The following is a 20515-nucleotide window of genomic DNA, read 5'->3' on the forward strand; positions in this document are numbered from 1 at the left end:
TACCAACACGTATTGCACCCCTAAAGAACCCACGTGTCTGCTGTGCCCGGAGCTTTCCCAGCCTCAAAATCTGCAGCACTGATAGAAACTGTTTGTTAAACGCCACAAACAGCAGGAAAACCCAAGATCTTGGAGACAGGCTCCATGGGAGAGCAACGGAGAGAAAATGGGATCTGTGCTTCCCTTTTCACCCCGGACAGACTGTATTTAACATCACAACTCCCAAATCATCCCAGGGACAGCACAGACCTGACCCGTGGTCTCTGCCCCAGGGGCTTTGCAGGAACGCGACAACCAACACACCCAGGGACTGGGGTCCAGTTACCACACAGCTACTTTACTCCATCCTTCGACTTTATTTTATATTCATATTTCTTCAATATAGTAGAATACAACTTATTTTACATAACGTATACAAACTATATCACAGTGCTTTACAGAGGAAAGCATGAATTACATGGCAAAAACCAGGAGAAGAACGATGAGGCCCCTCTGCACTGCCAAGCCCCCCATGTTCTCCCTGTTTGGAGACACCCTCAATTTACTGGGAAACTCCCACCTGGCTAATTACTGGGCTTGGCCCATCATCAATGTGCTCGCCCCTCTCCGGAGCACGGGCAGGGCTGGAGCCCCGCTGCTGCCCACCGCTGCCTGCCGTAGTAATTACTAATGAGTAATAAATAATTATTGCAAACTTGGCGAAAAAAAACCCACCTCATTCTTTTCTCTGATGATGAGCTATATTTTGCAGAGCACACGGGCGGCCCCAGATAACCTGCTGGGTTTGTCAACGCTGTTTGCTGCATTTCTGAGAGCGGTAAATCCATCACAGCCCCCGGTACCGGAGCCGGGGCGGGATGCTGACCTGTCTCCTCTGATCGTCTCTCTCTGTAGCTGCTTTACGAGCACAGCTAGGAAAGGCACTCACAACCATTCGTGATACTGTACATGATGTTGGATTGACGGCTGCCAAGTCTCTGAGACCCAGCGACGAGAGCACCGACAAGGGGAAAAGGGGAGGCTTTTGGAGGCTGGGAGAGAACTGGGGGTCACACACACAACGGGGTGTTTGCAAGGACAGAGAGACGGACCTTACTGCACGAGGAAAAGTTCCCAGGTGGATCCCCAAAGCGATCCCTGTCGGAATCCTGAGCAACACGCATGCACCCCTGCAAATACACGTAGCAACAAAAGGAAGATGCCGGCTCCGGCTTCCCCCGACGCCTGCGCTGCTGCAGAACGTCCCATTGTGAACAGGGCGCTGCTTTAACAAATATTTTTAATGAGTAATAAGAATAATAAACCACCCGTTTTCCATTCTCTAAGCTAATGGAATAAACGTATAAATTCACAGCATCTGTACGACAATGTCATGTCCAGCAACTTCCCCAAATACGGAAAGATCAGGATCCCTTCCTGAAAGAGCAAAACGGAACCCGCCCGCGGCAGGGCTGGTGACAATGGCACAGAAGGAGCAAAGGAAGGCGTGTAGGAATCAGTTTCTCCACAACACTTAAATTAGAAACATAGGTCAAATATACATTTGATGGGTAGGGAAAAAAACCCCACGTCAGTGGACAAGAAACCAGAGAGTTTTCCTAACTTCAGAGTTTACTTCCTCCCCTAATCCCTTTCATTCCATTTCCACATCAATGAATCAGACTTTGACCTAAAACCTTTGCAGCAGGAGAATTAGCCAAATGCTTGAATTAAGTATTGCTTATAAAAATCTATTTCCTTTTCTTAACAGCAGACTTTCCAACTGGGAAAAGAGCTTGAGGCCCACATGCTTTCTCAGTGTGTAGAAATAGAAGTTTCTCTCTCTCTCGCATCCCATCCCTCATCGTCTGGAAGACATACAGCCTTACACATTGAATTCTTTTCCAGGAGAAGCTCAGCGGGATATTTGCTTAACCAGGAGGAATTCTCTACATCTAAACGATCCTTGAATGATCTCTTAATTTTTGACCACGCTTCCTGCGGTCCCTGAAACCCCTTCAAGCACGACGGGTCTCTGCTGACCCCCATGGCTGCGTTCGGTGTCCCAGGACTCCTGCTGCATCTCCTGGGCCCAGCGGCCACGCGATGAACCCACCTGGCTGGGCTGCAAGGTGCTGTGCCAAGTCATTCCAGCACAAAATAACTATCTCAGACCCTGCCCACACAGCTGCACCTACCAAGAAACGCCCGAAACAACCCAACCAAAAAAACCCATGTCCTTCTCAATTTTATAGCATAATTGTATAGTTATTATCTCTGGAGCAGACCAGCCGTGGCTCGTTGAGTACGCACAAATTAAGACCGCACAGTGGCCTCATGAACGAGATGAACGCATTGCCGGATGGCGTGTGGTGGGCAAACTGTGGCTTACAACGTTTTCAAGAACAGACTAAGACCTGGGGGAAAGGAGCGGGTTCTGCCCGACTCATTTTGCTTTTAGTCAATGGAGGTACATGAGGTTTTATCTCTACTTAGATTTGGACATGATGCACAACTGATAAAGATGGTGACTGTAATCTCAAATATCAAAATAGCAAAATGTTCCTTAAATAAATAGTGGCTAGTCCATACAAAGCTTCTCTTGTGGAGAAGGTTGTGACTATGATTAAAAAACATTTTAGGCCTTAACAGGACTTCAGTGACTGCGTTATGGCCCCATTTTCTTAGTCCATCAGTCTTGGCTCAACACATGAGCAGCAACTGCTCCTCAGACCATGGAAAGGAGGTTGTGTCTTCCTACAAGCAAGCAGAAGAGCATCGTGTTTAACTCACGATGGAAGATTTGTCTGTGGAAAATATCATAATCTAAGTTTCCATATTGGTGGCATAACTGGAATATCTAAGTAATCGCGTGTTTTCTTGGACTAGTTTTAAGATTACTGCATAAAAGGAAACGCTTTGAAGTTCTGGCAAAAACGAGAACTGGAGCTGGTGGCTTTATATCCTGCTGGGCCTTTCAGGGGCAATAGGCTTATATTTAGAGCAGCAATTAGGTCAAGCTTTTCTGTTGTTCTCCAGAAGTGTTTCTACTTTTCTCAAAAATTCTTCCTTAACAAGAGCGAGAAAGGAGGCAGCTCTCCCCGTTTTGTCCCCGACCTGTAGAGGGTGGCTCGACACCATGCTCTGCACACTCACAAGGATGGGCTCGAGGAGCAAGTCTAGACCAGGGCCCACTCCTACAGAGAGGGACATGCCAGCACAGACCCTCCTCAGCCACCCCGGTGCAGATCATGGAATCATTTTGGTTGGAAGAGACCCTCAAGATCTTCAAGTCCAACCATTAACCCAACCCTGGCACTCTATCAGACAGTTTTCGCTGCACACAGGAGCGGTTCCTACCTGCCATGTCCTGCTGCCTCCATAAAGAGCTAAGAGACGTATAGAAAACACATACACAAGTTTTTTGGTGGGTAAACGAGTAGCGGACAAGATAAAAACAAAAAAGGCAAAAAATTAAGAGTCTAGTATGGCACCAATTAGCTTAGAATAGTCTTTCTGCTCTACCCTCCCTGCTTCTATTGGGTCAGTACTTCTTACTACAACCTTTGTCACATCTTATTAATGAAAACATTACTCAACTCTCTTGAAGCAAAATAGATTGCACCACAAAGTATAATTTCCTAGGATTTCATGCTTACGGCACGCTAAGTCACTCCAATTCCTGGTCTAGAAGTGTAAATGGAGATTTGTTGGGTTTTGAAGGACACAGGAGATCCTACTAAATATCCACTAAATAGCCCTTCTTCAGAAAGCGCTATATGTAGATACAAGGATGACTGAAGTTGTCCGGAAAACACAGGCCGTATCCTAAGGCAGTGATGCTTCAAACATGTGCTGAAGCCCATAAAAATAAGTTAAAGGCTGTGTTGACAGACAGGATGAAGGGAAAATCTGTTTCTGGGATTAGTCGATACAAAAGGTCTTCCAGATTCTGGAGTAATCGCAGGATGAGATTTCCAGATGGCTCACCAGGATCTTAGCAAGACCAGGGAAGAAACACACATCCCTGAAGTTACCAGGCACAGCACATCTAGATAAGTGGTATCTCAAGGACACTCCTGAGAATCGTCACATGAAGGTGGCACCCAAAATCTTCTCCAACTGAGGGCCAGCCTCTCCAAAACTGGTCAAAATCTCCTCACCTTCCTGGGAGAAGGGGTGAAAACTGCCTCTTAGCCTCCACATCAGCCAGGACACCAGACCCAGGCCAACGGAGGGGCACGCCGAGCCCTTTGGGGAAGATTTGTTTGGAGCACAGACAATTCTGGACACAGCAAGGAGGTGGCATATGCTTGTGTGGTGCCCCAAAGCACTTTCTGCCCCACGCCAGCTGGGCTCATCTGCTTCTAGAAAAGCTGCTGGTTTGGGATGCGGGCGAAGACACTTGGATAAGCTCAAAATAAGGCATGAAGTGACATTGGGGAGTTACATCTTCCCCAGGGAGCTGGAAAGACAGAACATCTTCAGACAGGGTCTTCCTCAGGTTTCAGTGTGCGACTCAGGCATTAGAGCAAGCGGAACATGGCAGGAGCCATAAAAAGCAAGTTGGTGGCCTCCTGCAAACCATCTCAGCAGCACCCGAGCCCTTCCCAGGGCCAGGAACTTGGCTCGTGGGTCCATCCATGGACATGCAACGTTTTGACTTCATTTACTGTGGAAACAATTGAGAGAGGACAGCAGGTAGGCAGGCTAAGGACACAGCCGGAGGGCATCAGGACCATGGTACCCCCCACTGATGCTCCAGCTTATTGAGACGCAGCTCATGGTCCTCATCAACAGCATCGAGCAAAGTCCTGCGTGGAGGAGGGAAGAGAGACAGGGTGGCAGGATAAGCTGAGCTTTGTCCTGAGCTTCAGGAAAGGAGAAAGGTGAAGGCAGGGGCTGCAGGATGAATGAGCCTCGCTCCAGGCTCTGTCCTCTGGCTGCTCACACGGCAGGAGCTCAGGTTGGAAAACAAACCCACTGAGAACAATCGCTAACGCTTCCTAAACACTCTTCCATTTTTTCAAACAAACAAACCAACCAGCCCTAACAACTTCCATCTCGTGTCCTTGCACGGCGGGCACAGCTCAAGCTGCTCACTGACAGCACACGGAGAGCCCGTCCCTGCACACAGGCGGGCGCTGGGGAGCATACAGAACACAGAACAGCGGGGCTGAAAGGGACCTTCACAGGTCATCTAGTCTACTTTCCTCATGGCAATTCACTACGGGACCGATTCTTTTCAGTAAATAAGGCAGAGAAAATCCAGGTGAGGAGATGAAAACAGGGTTTTCTCTCCCCAATAGACAGATCAGTGAGCTGCTGCTCACAGCGGTGGAGCCCGCCCGTCCACAGCGTCCCCTTCGGAGACGTTCTCATCCACACTCAGGTACAGAGCGGCTGCGGGAGCCCGGCCAGCGCTCCTGGCTGCTCGCAGGACATCTCTAAACGCCCAATGGCAAGCTGTAGAGCAGATGTTCAGCCTTGGCAGCAGCTGCACTGGATCGTTTTGCTCTTTCGGCTCTGCCCGCAAAGGACGCGCGTTTCCTCCGCGCCGCGTTATGCAGAGGAGACTGAGCCGGAACGTGGGGATGTTTTCCAACAGACATCAGCAAACTCCTCCAGTAGGAAAGCGAGCGCCTCCCTGGCAGCTCATCAGTGCCCTCAACAGCATCTCTCGGAATGACTAACACACCGAATCCCAGAAACGAGACAGCGGTTACTGTGATTTTATGGTTCAGGCATCATTTACAAAAGGCTTTTGGAGGAGTGCAAAAGCAGATTGCTGGAGGAAGCTGGAAGAGGACAAAAGAGCTGCCTGTGCATCGCCTAACACTCCCCAGCAGGCTGCAAGCGCCAGTTTTCACATAGTTTAAACGAAAAAAAAAAAGAGAATATTTTTTACTAATTAATTACAGTTTGAAACGTAGTAAAATCAGATTTATAGAGCTCATTTGGCTCAGGATACAGCGTTTTTCTTAAATATGCACACTTGAAGATGAATCACATATGTCTAATAAGGACACTGCTCCTAAAGTTTGCTCTCCCATAACCTTTTATTGCTGGACGGGAACCTTCAGCGGTGATGTCATTATTTATATTACTAAAAGTAATGGCGCTCAGATCCAATCTAGGAAACCAGTCTCTTTCCTCTTTAAGTTTAGCAATCACGTCAACTTTCTTACCACATCGGAGAGTGTACGAACCGGCCAGGGTATAAATAGAAACACAAAAAGACGAAAAGGTGCAAAAGTGACCCAAAACACGTACTTGACACATACTCCTTTTGTTCTTAGAAAACTAGCTAAGCTTAAAGCGATGTCGTTTTCATTGCTCTTGCTCTTTCTGTATTAGGGAGATTAAACTTCTGCGCAGGAGAGCTGCAACTGAAAAATATCGCCATCATACTACGCACAAACAGCTGTTTCTGTGAACACCGAGCATGCACGTGGCCGCCCCTCTCCCCCCAGCTTACATTTCACGAGAGTTTTTTGGAGAAAACTCTCCTTCCATCTGTTCGGGATGTTAAGATTTGAACCTCCTCGCAGCAGGAAAACAAAGTCATCTTCTGTGTAAGAACCCAGCGCCGAGCGCGGGCGCAGCACCGGGACAGAACGCGGGTCCCGCGGCCGGTCTTGCTCCTGTCACGTCTGCAGACGCTCTGTTAGGGACTCCAGGGACATAGGGCAATTACTAGGGTTTGACTCTGCTTTCCAGGAGCAGTTCTGTTTAGGAGAGAATAGAAAGGGGTTATTTTTCACCGTATAGTTTTGGACTCAGAGGGTGTGAACTGAAGCTTTCCTCCCACAGAGACACGTCGTGGTGACTACTGAGTATTGCGGTGCCTCGTTCTGCGCGGTGAACACAACCCCAAACGCTAACGAGGGTGAGAAATAGGGCCCAATTAACAGTGCAGCAGGGGCTGTGGAGCCGAAAGGGCCGTGGCACCGAGGCCACACACCGAGGGCCCTGGAGCTGCTCTGCTTTTGTTTTGGGGGCTTTGTTGGTTTGTGGGTTTTGTCGCTTTGAGTCTGCTACACTTGACATCTGCTTCTGGTAAAACTAACAAACTCCCTCGTTTTATTTAACATTAGACGTAGATTAAAACAGTACTGTGAGCTGCATTGTCTCAATCTGCAGGATCGCAGGAAGTATCTAGGAAGCTTTTTCCACTTGCATGTGTATAGAGAACAAAACATTTAAGTGACGATAATTTTTTCCATATATATTACATACAGTATTATATATGAGAATTAGACAAAACAAAATTAGAACAAAGATTCTTTGAAGTTTCAAAAGAATCTTTGTCTGTCTTAGCCACGGGGACGGCCTAAGCAAAGCTCCATGGATGAAGCAATGAATGAGGTGACATCAAAAGCATCTCACCTGTATTACATCATCTAGCCAAAGCGATACCGAGACCACGCAGGATGTGCTGACACCAACATCTGTCCTACAGCAGGAAAGGTCCACAGGTCTTACCTTCTCCTGACATGGGGACACTTCCAGCCCTGGTTGTGCCCCACACAGAATCACAGAGTGTCAGGGGTTGGGAGGGACCTGGGAAGCTCATCCAGTGCAATCCCCCCATGGAGCAGGAACACCCAGATGAGGTTACACAGGAAGGTGTCCAGGCGGGTTGGAATGTCTGCACAGAAGGAGACTCCACAACCCCCTGGGCAGCCTGGGCCAGGCTCTGCCACCCTCACCAGGAACAAGTTTCTTCTCAAATTTAAGTGGAACCTCCTGTGTTCCAGTTTATACCCATTACCCCTTGTTCTATCACTGGTTGTCACCCAGAAGAGCCTGGCTCCATCCTCCTGACACTCCCCCTTTAGATATCTGTGAACATGAATGAGGTCACCCCTCAGTCTCCTCTTGTCCAGCTCCAGAGCCCCAGCTCCCTCAGCCTTTCCTCACACGGGAGATGCTCCACTCCCTTCAGCATCTTGGTGGCTGCGCTGGACTCTCTCCAGCAGTTCCCTGTCCTGCTGGAACTGAGGGGCCACAACTGGACACAATATTCCAGGTGTGGTCTCCCCAGGGCAGAGCAGAGGGGCAGGAGAACCTCTCTGACCTACTGACCACCCCCTTCTAATCCACCCCAGGTACCATTGGCTTCCTGGCCACAAGGGCCCAGTGCTGGCTCATGGTCACCCTGCTGTCCCCAGGATCCCAGGTCCCTTTCCCCTACGCTGCTCTCCAACAGGTCATTCCCCAACTTACACTGCAGACCAGGTGCTGGCAGGGTGACCAGCAGAGCTGCTGTGACCAGGGGCTGTGCCCCCCATGCCACCAGGGCAGCGCACACATCCCTGCTCTGCAGGGGATCCAGATCTCACCCCCCGACAGCGACTGCGGAGACAAAAGTCTTTGCTTCCTGGAGACCTCAGCAACTACAAGAGCGTCTCTAAAACCCTCTGGGGGTAACTGGCAGCTACTTTACTTGTTATTCACCCGCTTAACGGTGCAAGCAAAACCCCACATCACCATCATCTCCATGCTGTTGTGAAGCACAGGAAAAGCCTGTGTGCTGGGGAGCGGGCAGCCAGGAACTTTCCCCAAAACGCGCTGTTTTCTCCTCATTTCCTTCCTCTCGAGGCACTGGAGCTTCCTCCTGCCAGCTCCTGCCACCCGTCAGTGACACGGGCCAGCCCGCACTTCCCTGGGTGGCAGCTTATTGTCCATGGAACCAAAACACACGTGCAGCAGAGGAGCGCAGGGCTGCTGGGCCCACACAGCTACAGGTACAAGGGTCTCCACCTACTGAATATGACAACTTATTTCAGCAAAAACCAGCCTGACGTACGTGAGGAAAAACAGAAACAGCAACTACCAGCACCGACTCCCTCCAGAAGGCTGAAGGGGAAGTATTTTCCATCACAAAACGTGTGATGAAATTTACTTGAAATTTGTGCTTTGACATCTCAAGCTGTTAGTAGAAGCTCCCTTCTTAAAGGAACTTCAGCTTTGAGTGCAATAAGCAATGCAACACAAGCAAAAGAAAAAATACCCTTTCCAGCTTCAATGCCATTTTAAAAGTTATTGGGAGGCAGCCAGTGTATCTGGGGAAGGTTTCAAACTCCCTTTTGCAAGCAGAGATGCTTCAGCAGAGACCCCACACATCCGAACTCCAGCTTCACCCTTCCAAACCACTGAATTTTAAAAGCTTGAAATAGTTTTACCTGAACCTATCCCATTAAAACTGCATTGAGAAGCACAAAGCTTCATCCCACTAAGGCTGGAGAGATAAGTTGAGTTTTACGCATTGCTCTGCTCCACCAACTTGCTCCTGCTGCAGTCACTTGATTCAAGAATAAATGGACAGGTAAAGCACTCGCATACAGTGCGGGAGAGCCGCAGATCTCGGAAACGCGGCCTTTCCCTTTCTCGCATTCCAAGGGTTCCCTTTTTACCTCCTCTCAGTTTCACCAGGACGGGTGAACCTTGGTGTTCCTGACCAGCGCTAACAGGACGTGACTCTGCCCTGAGTCACCATCCTCCTCCTCCTCAGCTGGAGGCGGCTGCTCGCACCTGCATCACTGGACACCTGCGGTAATTAATCCTCATCAGGACAAAGACACTGCTTTCCAAGCTTGCTCGTCGGAGGCTGCAGGAAGCAACCTCCATATTAAATTTCTAGCTTTATAATTTCACAGTGTCTCCACAACCAAAATAAACTGTAGACCTCCAATATGTCTCAAAGATTCTCAAAATCTACAGAATAACAGCAGTTTTCTGATGAAGTATCTGAGCCAGAAGGATCTAGATAAAGCCCTACTTACAGTCCAAGAAATTAAAAAGACAATGCAGAATATGACTAAACTCCCAATTATTGTTCTTTATTTTAGAACAGAAAACTTACCATGTTTTAAAAATCTCCAGTGACACATACTTCATGATAACTGGAAACCATCGACATTAAATGAACCAAATGAACACCGTTACATGAGCCCTTGTGGATCTGAGCAGCACTGAGGTGCCTCAGCTGAGAAAGATCTCTGCCAGAACAGGGGTCTCGTTTTCTGTCTCGATACACGTTACATCAAAAGCTTCACGATGCATTTCTTGCCCCAGGGCGGCCAGCGGCAGAGATGCCCAGCAGGACCACATTCCAAGCAGATGCAACATCCTACACATCTGCCAAAGCAATTCAGTTCCCACCAAAGAAACGGTCCAGAAGGACTTACTGCTTCTGCTGGAACTATTCCAGTGTTTGTTTCTTAATTACTGAGGAATCACAGAACAGTTTGGGTTGAAGGGACCTCCCCATCTCCCCCAGTGCCCCCCCTGCCATGACAGGGACATCTTCACCAGCTCAGGTTGCTCAGAGCCCCGTCCAGCCTGGCCTGGGATGTCTCCAGGGATGGTTCATCCACCACTCTCTGGCCAACCTGGGCCAGGCTCTCACCTCTCTCTCTAGATTTGGAATGAGAAACACCATGTAAAGTCAGTAGAGACTTATTTTGCTATTTTTCTACTAAGTCTCCTCCTCCGCAGGCGCAGGGATGTGCTGAGGAACCCTTGCTCGCTGCACCAGCAGTTTTTCATGCCAAGTAATAATAAGACTGTTAATAATTTATTATTGGTTGGAACTTAATAAACGAGATACTACCCTACAGGTGCACCATGGCAGCAACTTTAAATTTGCTGTTTAAACAGAGGGATGAGAGCCCTTTAAATTCGGAAACACTGGGGACTAAAGAAGAATACTGAGAGAAGCCCACAGAGGAAGGATGAACTATTGCTGTGGTGTGGAGCACGGAGACACCAGCACCCGACCAGCCCAGCCTGGGGGCGCAGTTTAAGCATCACCGTGAAGCTGCTGCAGGTCACATTTACACTTACAGGCCATAACAATAATTACGAAGTGGAAAAAACTGAGCAATAAATGCCTATTTCAATGCCCAGCTACAGGTGGATTGGAGCAGAGTTCTGTGACTGCTCTAAAAACAATAGAAAAAGAGCCACCTTTAATATCAACCCTAACGAGCCTGTAATACTCATGCTCAGCCTTTAGAAATGAGCAAACCTCCTCAGCAGTTTTCAGGCGCAGAATTACTCAGAAATGAACTGACTCGGTGTGTGTCCCCGTGGTCTCAGGACTGCGCTCCGTGCTGGTATCCGGGAGACAGGAATTCCAGACGAGGTCACCGGTACCTGCCAGGTGCGCCAGCACCATCCCGTGAGGAGCAGCAGGAAGACATATTCAACATATAGGTTTTTTTAGGCTTTTTCCCCCCCTTTTTCTCCCAACTCCTCAAAGAGCTGATGGATCTGGTAGAATGTTTGCATGTTAACTCTGACTTGACTTTTTAAAAAGAAATGGGAGGCAGGTTACCGAGGCTCTTACGCCAGGACTTAGCTCGCCTGGAGAGGAACCACGCTTAGTTAAACCGCACCCTGGGCTGGATCCAAAGCGCACGGCGACCAGGGAGGAGCTGTTCAAACCTGCTAAAAACCACATCAGTGACTCAGCAAACGTCCCTCTGAGTCAGCACTACCGCGGAGCTCCAGAACCGCATCCGACTGACAGCGCAGGCTGGAGACTGTAGGACTGTTGGTTTTTCTAAAGGCTGATCAGTGACTGACACCCGAGGGCGTCCGGTCCCTAGAGAATCCGCAGCCTTTGCACCAGCGCGGGTTCCGCGCACCCACTGCTCCGGCCCTTCTCCCCCCGGGTTTGCCTCACATCCTACAGGGGAGGAAACGTCATATCACCGTGAACCCCCATTCGTACAGAATAAACAAGTAAATACATTCCAATTTTAAAATAAGTTATAATTCATTAACTAGTAACTTGTCTCCTATGCAATAAACCAGAGTGCAGCAGGTTATCCAGATATTGCGGGGTGCTGAGGTTTGGAGTGAGGCTGAAGGAAAGACTATGTACAATACAAACCAGCTTTCTGTTGTGTTGCAAATTTATTCTCGTATTTTTTACCATTTATTCATCTCAAAAGACATATTGCATATTTGGAACAGTTTTAAATAAGAGCCACTGTATTATTCAAGACAAGTAGTTTTGTCACATCCAAACTGATGACATACCCAATAAAAGTCTTTTCCAGAGCAAGAACTCCTTACAAGAAATATAAATAGAATAAACTTCATAACTGATCTGGCACGAAAAGATTAAAATAGTAAATGCATTGCACTCTGAAGGCAGCACTTTACCACTCCTAGTGCATGTGTGGTGTTCCTTCAGAAATAAAGTGTGCTAACAGGTACGGGCTAGCTTTTGGATATATTTTATTCCAATAGAACAGAACGAATTGATCACTTCATCGGTAACCTATGATCAGGTAAAAAAAAAGTACTTTTAGTTTAACCCAAGCTTTGGATTTGTTCACCATCAGATCCAATGAGATTACGTGTTTGGAAGCACATCTGCATTTTCAGTGTATCGCCAAACACAATAGAAGAACTACATCTCCATTCTAACACCTGCATTGCCATAGCTGAGAATCCCAATTACACCTCCATTCTCACGGTCGCTAATTACCAGTAACGGGCATCGATCTGAGCACATGCAAGCGCAGCCTCAGCACAGCCACGTCCACACATGCACACCCCGCGGTGCCTCACAACCGATTAACGCACTGCCAGCCCCGGGAACAACCCCGAGCACAACGGAGGAGACCGAGCAATTCAAACACAGGCACGTGAACAACTCAGGATTAGAAAAGCCTCACGGAGGGAAGCGGCAGCAACAGGGAACAACGTGATGGGGCTGAGAGAGTAAATGCGCAATCTCAGGCAAGGGACTGGTTCTGCTTCACCTGCAGATCCAAGCAAATCCGAGTAATCCATGGGAAATAATCAGTACACGGCTCCAGAATGCAGAATAATTCATTACAACAAAACGTCACTTTCAGAAGTTTTAAAAAATGTGATTAAGTATAGATGCTATTAAACCAAGACTTCTGTAAATCATCGGGCATTCCAATAAAAGTGACCACTGCACTATCACTGTAATTCATAATCCAGAGTAAAGAACGGCTGACGGATGGCAGAAGCTCAGTGAAGGAATCATTCTATGGATGTTTTCCCTGCTGTCCTGCAGGGATCTGCTTCTGGCGACACCCCAAAAGAGTTCTGGTAAATGGCCAAGTAAGAATAGCAGAGCAGGATATAAAGCTTATCGTCTGTTTATAGGATGTTAGTAAGATCTTAATGGTAAGGACACGTTCTGTTCTGGCATCTACTCTTCAAAAAACATTCTGAAAATTAGAAATAGTTGAAGAAGGGATGAAGAAAAAGGAATAATTCCATCCATTAATATAAAGCAAGATCGGAAGGTATTTGGATCACGGTGTCAAACCTGGATCAGGACATTTGCAGTAGCAGAACATCCTCCAAGAGAGATACACTGAATTCCGATGGCTGGGAGCCAAAGTGAGACAAACTCAAAACAGGCTTGGGTTTGGGGTTTTGTTGAGAGCACAGAAGTTGCTCAAGTAACTTACCTAGAGAGGGGACTGATTCTTTTCCTGAAGTTCTTAAAGATTTCTTTCTGTCTAGAATACATGCTTAACTTCTTGCCATTATGCTTCTGATGTTGAAATCTGTGAAGTTTCATGACGGTGATGCCCAGAACAGCAATCAGATACAAGTTCCCCTCACGAGCTCATGGAAATTTGAGCCTCCAACGGCCCTTGCCCCTGAAACTTTTGTTCCAGTTGCTAATTTACCTTCTACCTCCGGGAGCCTTTAGCCAAATCCTGGTAGTACCCACGGTTTTTAAAGCAGAACATGGCTCTGTGGGCAAAGCTTTGCTCACTAATTTGAACAAGTTGGGACAAATTATTATAAAACCCCAGGAAGACCTGGGAGACCCAAAGTGCAGCCCAGTTCCCCACCAGGGGAGAAAGGGAGTTGTGTGTCCCCAGGCACGCAGAGGGACCGGGATGAGGAGATCAGTGCTGGAAGCGATCGCCCTGCAGATCCAGAGCTCTCGTATCTGCCTGAGACACAGCGGCACACAATATGGCTTTTAATTCTTTCGTACAACCAACCGCTATGGTAATGGAGACTCGAAATCTTGAGATGGTTGCTCATGAAATGCTGACGATGGATGAAAAACCAGAGGGAATAAAAGTCCCTGGTGGTGTGAAAGCCTCGGATGCTGCTGGAGGGATGAATCTCAGCAGGGGATTTGTCCCGGAGGAGATTCCAGCTGAAGGAATGATTCTCACAAGTGGTAAAACCCTACAGATTAAGGCAGGAGACATTCAAAATCTTATGTAGAGCACACAGAACATGTGAAGGGGTAAGGTACTTCAGAAGACTCGAATAGAAAAGGAAAAATGGCTTAGGAATATGTGCACGGATTATTACCTTTGCTTCAGCCATCAGGCATTTGATAGGAAGTTTCACTAACAGTGTTTCACCTGAAAACTTTGCAATATGTTGTGCAGACTCACAATTCTCCATTTAGCACCAAAAATCCCCAGAGATTCTACAAGAAGGATCAGGCTAAGACTCTGGAAGAATGCATTTAATTCAGCTACAAGGAACAGGAAAACTACCCTGTATTTTTTCTGTATTGTATATTTGTATCTTTAAATAAAAGACCTGCTGTTGTCATCCCTGCGTAGGTAGAATTCTTTCAAAATTTAAAAAAGGTGCCTCATTCGTGACACCGAGACAAAACTGAAGAAGCGTTCAGATATTTTATTGTATTAAATCTTCCCAACTGAACTAGGAACTGATAAAACAACTCTCATTTTTCTAGTACGAGGAACCTTTTTAAAATCTCAAACTACAGTGCAAGCTCAGAGCACTTTACAATCAGACTTAGAGCATCTTACAGGCTTGGGAAAAGCTCTTGTTACAGTAGCTCCAAGGCTCAGCCAATCAAGCCTTACAAGAACCTAAATATGAACGTAAAACCCACATTTACTATAAAGAAACACAACAAAAATCCGAGCGGTTTGTGCATAGAGTGCCTGTAAAATAACTCCACTTGCTGCTTTCGTTTCCAAATACTGAAGAACCGCAACTTCCCCGTTACCTGACCCAGTCCTCCTCACAACCAGAGTGAACCGTGCACTTCCGCTCATTCTTGATCATTTTGAACATGCAAATGTCAAGAACTCCCGGGAAAGGCACCGTATTAGGGAACCACAAGTACACGTGGAAGCGCAAACCCCCATGCAACGTGTACTATGCACCTGTGTATACAATATAAATACACACACATGCACGGAAATACATTGGAAATCTTTCTCCTTTAATACAGCCTTGTCAGGCTCTAATTCCAGCTCTCTGAGGCTCTAAAGATTTCGGAAAACACAACATTTGTCTTTAATACAAGAACAAACCTGCTGCTCGGTACGCGGGACCTAAGGGCAGCACGGACACCCCGAGGTCGGTCCCAGGGAACTCTGGTAGCACCTTCGCTGGGACCAGGAGGGACCTCGGTCCCCAGGCTCCACTCCACCTCCTCACACCCCCTCTACGTGCTGCCGGCGGGGAGGACAAACAGCAGCTCAAAGAGGGACAGACAGAGCACGAGATGCTGGAGAAGAGGCGGCAGCACCGGGATCCCATCCCTGGGAAGGGCTTTGTCACTGTCCCCGGGAAGGGCTTTGCCATCGCTCCCTGCAGCCACCGTTCCTCCAATCTCAGCCCGTCTCTCCCATTCCCACCTCCACGGCAATGATGCTCCCCGGCCTTTCCTCGCTCTCTCCTCCCCCCTTTCTTTCTGAAAAACCCCAGGAGAGAGATCCGCTAGACAAAAAAAAACATGAAACCAGTGCAAAATGTGGAATACAAGGTAAAAAAATATATATATAATCATTCTTTTGCTATTACTGGACATGCTGCAGACGTTGTGCCTAGTAACTGTGGCGGGATCTAGTGCAAAGGGAACTTAGCGTCAATCTTTTGTTTTCAAATGACATTCAACTCAAACATGCATAGGGAGAGTAAAGTTATTTTATTAAATCATGCACATCACGTGTGTTAGTGCAAATAGTTTAATCTGTACTCCAGAAATTCTAATGTATCTTTATATCTTTACAAAATAGATTTAAAACAATTATTTACTTTAAAAAATGTAATTCTGAAGTTAAGCATTTCAGAACAATATTTGCAATAACCTATATACAAGAGGTACTAAGTACCACTGGCATACGAGTGTTCTGTGGTTGGGTGGCTTCCTGCAACTGAAAAGGATGAAATGAATGAACTAAATGACAAGATTTATTTCTACAAGTCACCTGTGGACTATTTTTTCCATAACTAATAATCCTCCCATTAGCAAAACCCATGTAACTCAAGATAGAACCTTTAATTAAAGGACAATGACCCTTCAAACCTCACAAAGTAAATTATATGCTAAATTTCTATTTAAATATTTAAACTATCCGTCGATTGCCATAACGTTCTTTAAAGCCAATTGAGTTGCTGAGATTACCTCCCTAGTTTGAAGTTTGCTTTACGAGAGCCATTTTACTTTATCATTCTTTAGCATATTATTTAAGTCTTTAACAAACTTTTTGGACAGAACTGTTGAGTTGAACAAGACAACTACAGTCTACATTTAATTGAGCACTAACTACAGTGATTCCCACCAAAAGTTGGCAAATAGCAATAGTTATAGTACTTAGATAAGGAAAAGAAACTTTGTAATGGGGACCACTGCATCATACTTACAGCCGTGTGATGAGGATGCACAAAATTCTCCTACCAAATTAAAACCATCTTCACCTGACGATACTTCCTCAGGTAAATGATTCCAATTGTGTAGTATTTTATGTATCTTAGATGTTTTTTCAGCTAATCACAGCCGTACTGTAGCAGTTATCTTAATAAAGTTACGTCAACAAAAGCTTATCCAAAGAGCTTCTCCAGCTCAAGTCGGAAAGTATCAAATGACTGAAAAAATAAATCGATACATGTGATATGTGAGAAAGCATTCAGACTTTCAAAGAATGCACCTCTTTAAATAGATGAAATTTAATAAATTACATTCAAACTAAAGTTAACATAAGCTGAACCACTGCACTATGTCCATCGAATGACCAAGAACTTGCTCCCAGAAACAGCTGGGTCCACTCGGAACACACACGCTTCCACTCGCACACGCGCACTCCAAACGCTCCAGGCTGCTCTTCGCCATCAGTGTCTCTTTAAGGCTGGACATGAATTGCGTTTATTCCCAAAAATCATTAATGAAGCGATCATCATCAAAGAAAAAATACGCTTCCTTGCAAAGGCGTGGTAAAGAGAAGTTTGTTAAGCCTTGTTCCCAACAGCTCAGTGACTGACAGCAGTAAAATGGTATACGAGGGGTTTTCTTTAAAAAAAATAATAATCTCGTACTGAAAGGCACTGAGCGCACCGCATCTGTTTGCCGAGCATCTGCAAGGTGACTTGGCTTGGGCGTCCACATCATTCATGTCATCTTCCTTTGACATCTGGCAATCAGATTCTAGAGCAAGTGTCCACAACCCTAGCCATTATATTATAAATAATTTGGTACCAAGAAGCCTACTTTAGGCCACCATTATAGTATTCAGAATCCCAACACACTAATTTAAAACTTGCATGAATTTGTAAGCAAAAATATTGCTCACAGTATGATGAATCACAATTTTATTCCCTCTTTATAGACAGATACATTTTATACAGTTTAAAGCAAATGACCCTACTGCTGTTCTCACGCAGAGCTGTGCTGTATTAAGAGGTAAAAAGGAAGAGAATTAATCTGTTTTCCCTCAGTATATGAATGTTGCCAGCTTCTAAAGGGAGGACGGTGTATGGATTCAACAACAGTTCTCATGGAGAAGCTCTGGTTAGGCCTGGGTACAGCACCACGGCTGTCACAGCAACCAGAGCTGCCATCACAGGCATCCAAGGCCATTGTCTCTGTGTGGAGAGAAAAAGAAAATCAATATCATATTTGTTCTAATTCATTCTAATCAGTTTACCCCGTGGTTCCTGAAAGGCCTGAGTGATCGGCACCACTAAAGCGCCACCCCTGAGCCCGGCTGCAGTTAGGCCTGGCTTAGAGCATCCCAGCGAACCGCGGCTCTAGCACAGGGAACTCCACGACTCTCCGTGACTGAGGAGCAGCAGAACGTGGGGCAGTTCTGCATCTCCAGCTTCAGCGCACCTCCAAGAAATCCGCTCTGAAACACGGGAGGGCTGCGGGTGTCCAACGCGTCGGTGCCGCCAGGCCTGCCCCACACACAGCCCAGGGCACTGGCAGCGGGAACTCAGCTTGGAACCTTCAAATCCACATCTATGCAGCCAGTTCGCAGCCGGTGCTAACAACATCATTTCTAACGGACTGTCACAACACCCCATGACAACAACAGCATTTTGAGAGGAGGACACACTGAGAGACGTTAGAGAAAATGCAAGCTGAGAGTTCAGGATACAAACCAACCACCTATTCCTCATCTTGTCTTTATATATTTTTTTCTTTTTCCCCCATCTTCATAGCAATAGTGCGAAAAATTAAAGTGTTTGGAGCCAGAGAGGAATTTCTTAGTTCATAAGTAGGAACCAAAGCTTGTTGATTTTCATTATTATTTAGAGGCAAACTCTTCATTTTGCACGGTTAATGAAGCAATGCGGTTTTGTCGCAGGCCCTAGCACAGCAGCAAGTGCAAAAGGCAGCCAAGCCCATTCGCTAAAGACAAACTGAGACCAAGTTATTGTAGAAGAGGCACATTCAGAACCAGTTAGAACGAAATTCATTGTTAGAATTAAAGAAATCACACAGATGTTAATGATTAGTTGATCGCTCAGCCTGCCAGTGTCAAGAGAATGGCGTATTAAATGAAGGGTTTGCTTCAGGTGAAAGAAATACCTGTGAGCATTTCACCATGCACGACTTTATACAGAAATGGCACACACAGGTGAGAGGGACAAACATACATCGACTGAACGTAGTGCTTGTACCTGTCGCTACCACAATGGGCCGTAACACCAATACAGGAAAGCCAGGATTAGGCCGATGAATACGGCTGGGACGGGTTGTAATATGGAAGGCTAAAGAAGGGAAGGGATATTAAAAATCACTTTGTGCTATAAATGAATCAGGTCAAGATGATTTAGAGACGGGGGGAAAATAAGTCAGTGAGTTTTGTTTTAATTGAAATGTATTAAAGACATCTAACACAATACAGCATTATCTAAGCTGGTATACACAGTTAGTACACCGTTCTACTTCAATGAACAGGGTGTTTAACAATCAAGGGGAGTAAGCAGAAAATGTTCTAAGAAACCTCTTGTCACAACTTGGAATTTAGCACTTTAAACCAATACAAATCTTCAAACTGATTTGCCTGTATCTTATTTATAGTGGGTTTTAGTTTTTCTAAGTGATAGGAAATCCCATCTGGATTTCTTAAGGCAGAAAGACTCCCATCAGATACTGAATTTTCCAGCTCCTCCATTCCTCGCTGGTCAGCCTTTCCCATTTTCCATCACCAGCCTCCAGGAAAAAACACCTTTTTCCTCCACTGGTGAATCAATTACAAGTATGTCCACGGTGCTCCAGACCCCTCCGGGAGACCGTAACGTGCCTGCACAACCCGCACCACGTTACCAGAGAGCAGGGGAGCACATTTCGATAGAGATGCCACAGATCTCAGCGCCTCTGGCAGGTCGGCAGCCTGGTGAGCAAACGTGACCCTGAGAAACGGCTGGAACGCTGCAGCTGCCCAGGCAGCTCGCTGGCGAGAGCGCAGCGTTCCTGCAGCTTATGGCCTCCTTAGAACCACCTACAGATCTGCTCAGCTAACTATAAACTACTTCACACCCTGGACAGGCAGCCTCTAGCCTTATGATGATAAATTAGAGGCAAAAATGGACCTAAATTCTTTTCAAGCTGTCCTGGGAGACACCTGCTTTCTCTGCATCCTCGCTGGTAAATTCGTGCACACACAAAGACACACAGAGGTTAAGTTCAAACCATGCTAAATATTTTAAGACCTTATTTTTGTGCTGAAGCCGCCTTGATTTTGTTCAGTCAAATAAATAAATAAATTATAAATTAATGCTTGAAGGCTTTCTAAAACATTGTGTTTCATAAATAAAATCTCATCCTGTTATGAACTTGTACAAGTCAATCATAGAACCTTCAATATGGTTCAGAACACAGGAATCATAGAAGGTGTTCTGTTCTCTGCCACTCAATTCAAATTTGTTTTAATCAAGGCAAATATTTAATAGAAAAAATCGTGTGTGACTACGAAAGTCATTTTCATGCAGGATGATTTCTGTCATTGGTGCCACAAATCAGAGTGCCACCTTCCCCCAGAAAGCACATTGGTAGAAATAATCCAGCAGTGTTCAAAAAGCGCCAGAGGTTTAAGTCAACCAGAGCAGCTCATGTTCCCAAACCATTCACGTTGATAAATCTGTCACATAAAGCGCATCAGGAAATAATCAGTGACTATAAGCATGCAAGCACAAGGAGTAAACCACACTGCCAAGCGTTTCAGAACACAACACTGCAACGTCTTTAAAGTGAAACTTAAGTAAAAAACTTAATGTTTAAATGACATCCCAG

At 46.2% G+C, this 20515-nt stretch overlaps 1 protein-coding gene across 39 annotated transcripts in view; it reads right to left on the reverse strand.

The window, feature by feature from the left end:
* Window positions 1–335: 335 nt before the first annotated feature.
* The window catches only part of SLMAP (sarcolemma associated protein), an 82446-nt gene continuing 62266 nt past the window's right edge, over window positions 336–20515 (reverse strand). For 19 of the 39 annotated variants that reach the window (XM_065075758.1, XM_065075753.1, XM_065075744.1 and 16 more), the window contains one exon: window positions 15907–17859. In XM_065075758.1, coding sequence (XP_064931830.1) covers window positions 17770–17859 — 90 coding nt within the window. In that variant the 3' untranslated portion in view covers window positions 15907–17769. Of the gene's footprint in view, window positions 6708–15906; window positions 17860–18900; window positions 18991–20515 lie in introns of those variants that run through there. The other 20 variants (XM_065075755.1, XM_065075761.1, XM_065075745.1 and 17 more) reach the window with 3 other exon arrangements.

The sequence above is a fragment of the Columba livia genome, chromosome 10 (genome assembly GCF_036013475.1).
Source record: "Columba livia isolate bColLiv1 breed racing homer chromosome 10, bColLiv1.pat.W.v2, whole genome shotgun sequence".
NCBI classification, from domain to species: Eukaryota; Metazoa; Chordata; class Aves; order Columbiformes; family Columbidae; genus Columba; species Columba livia.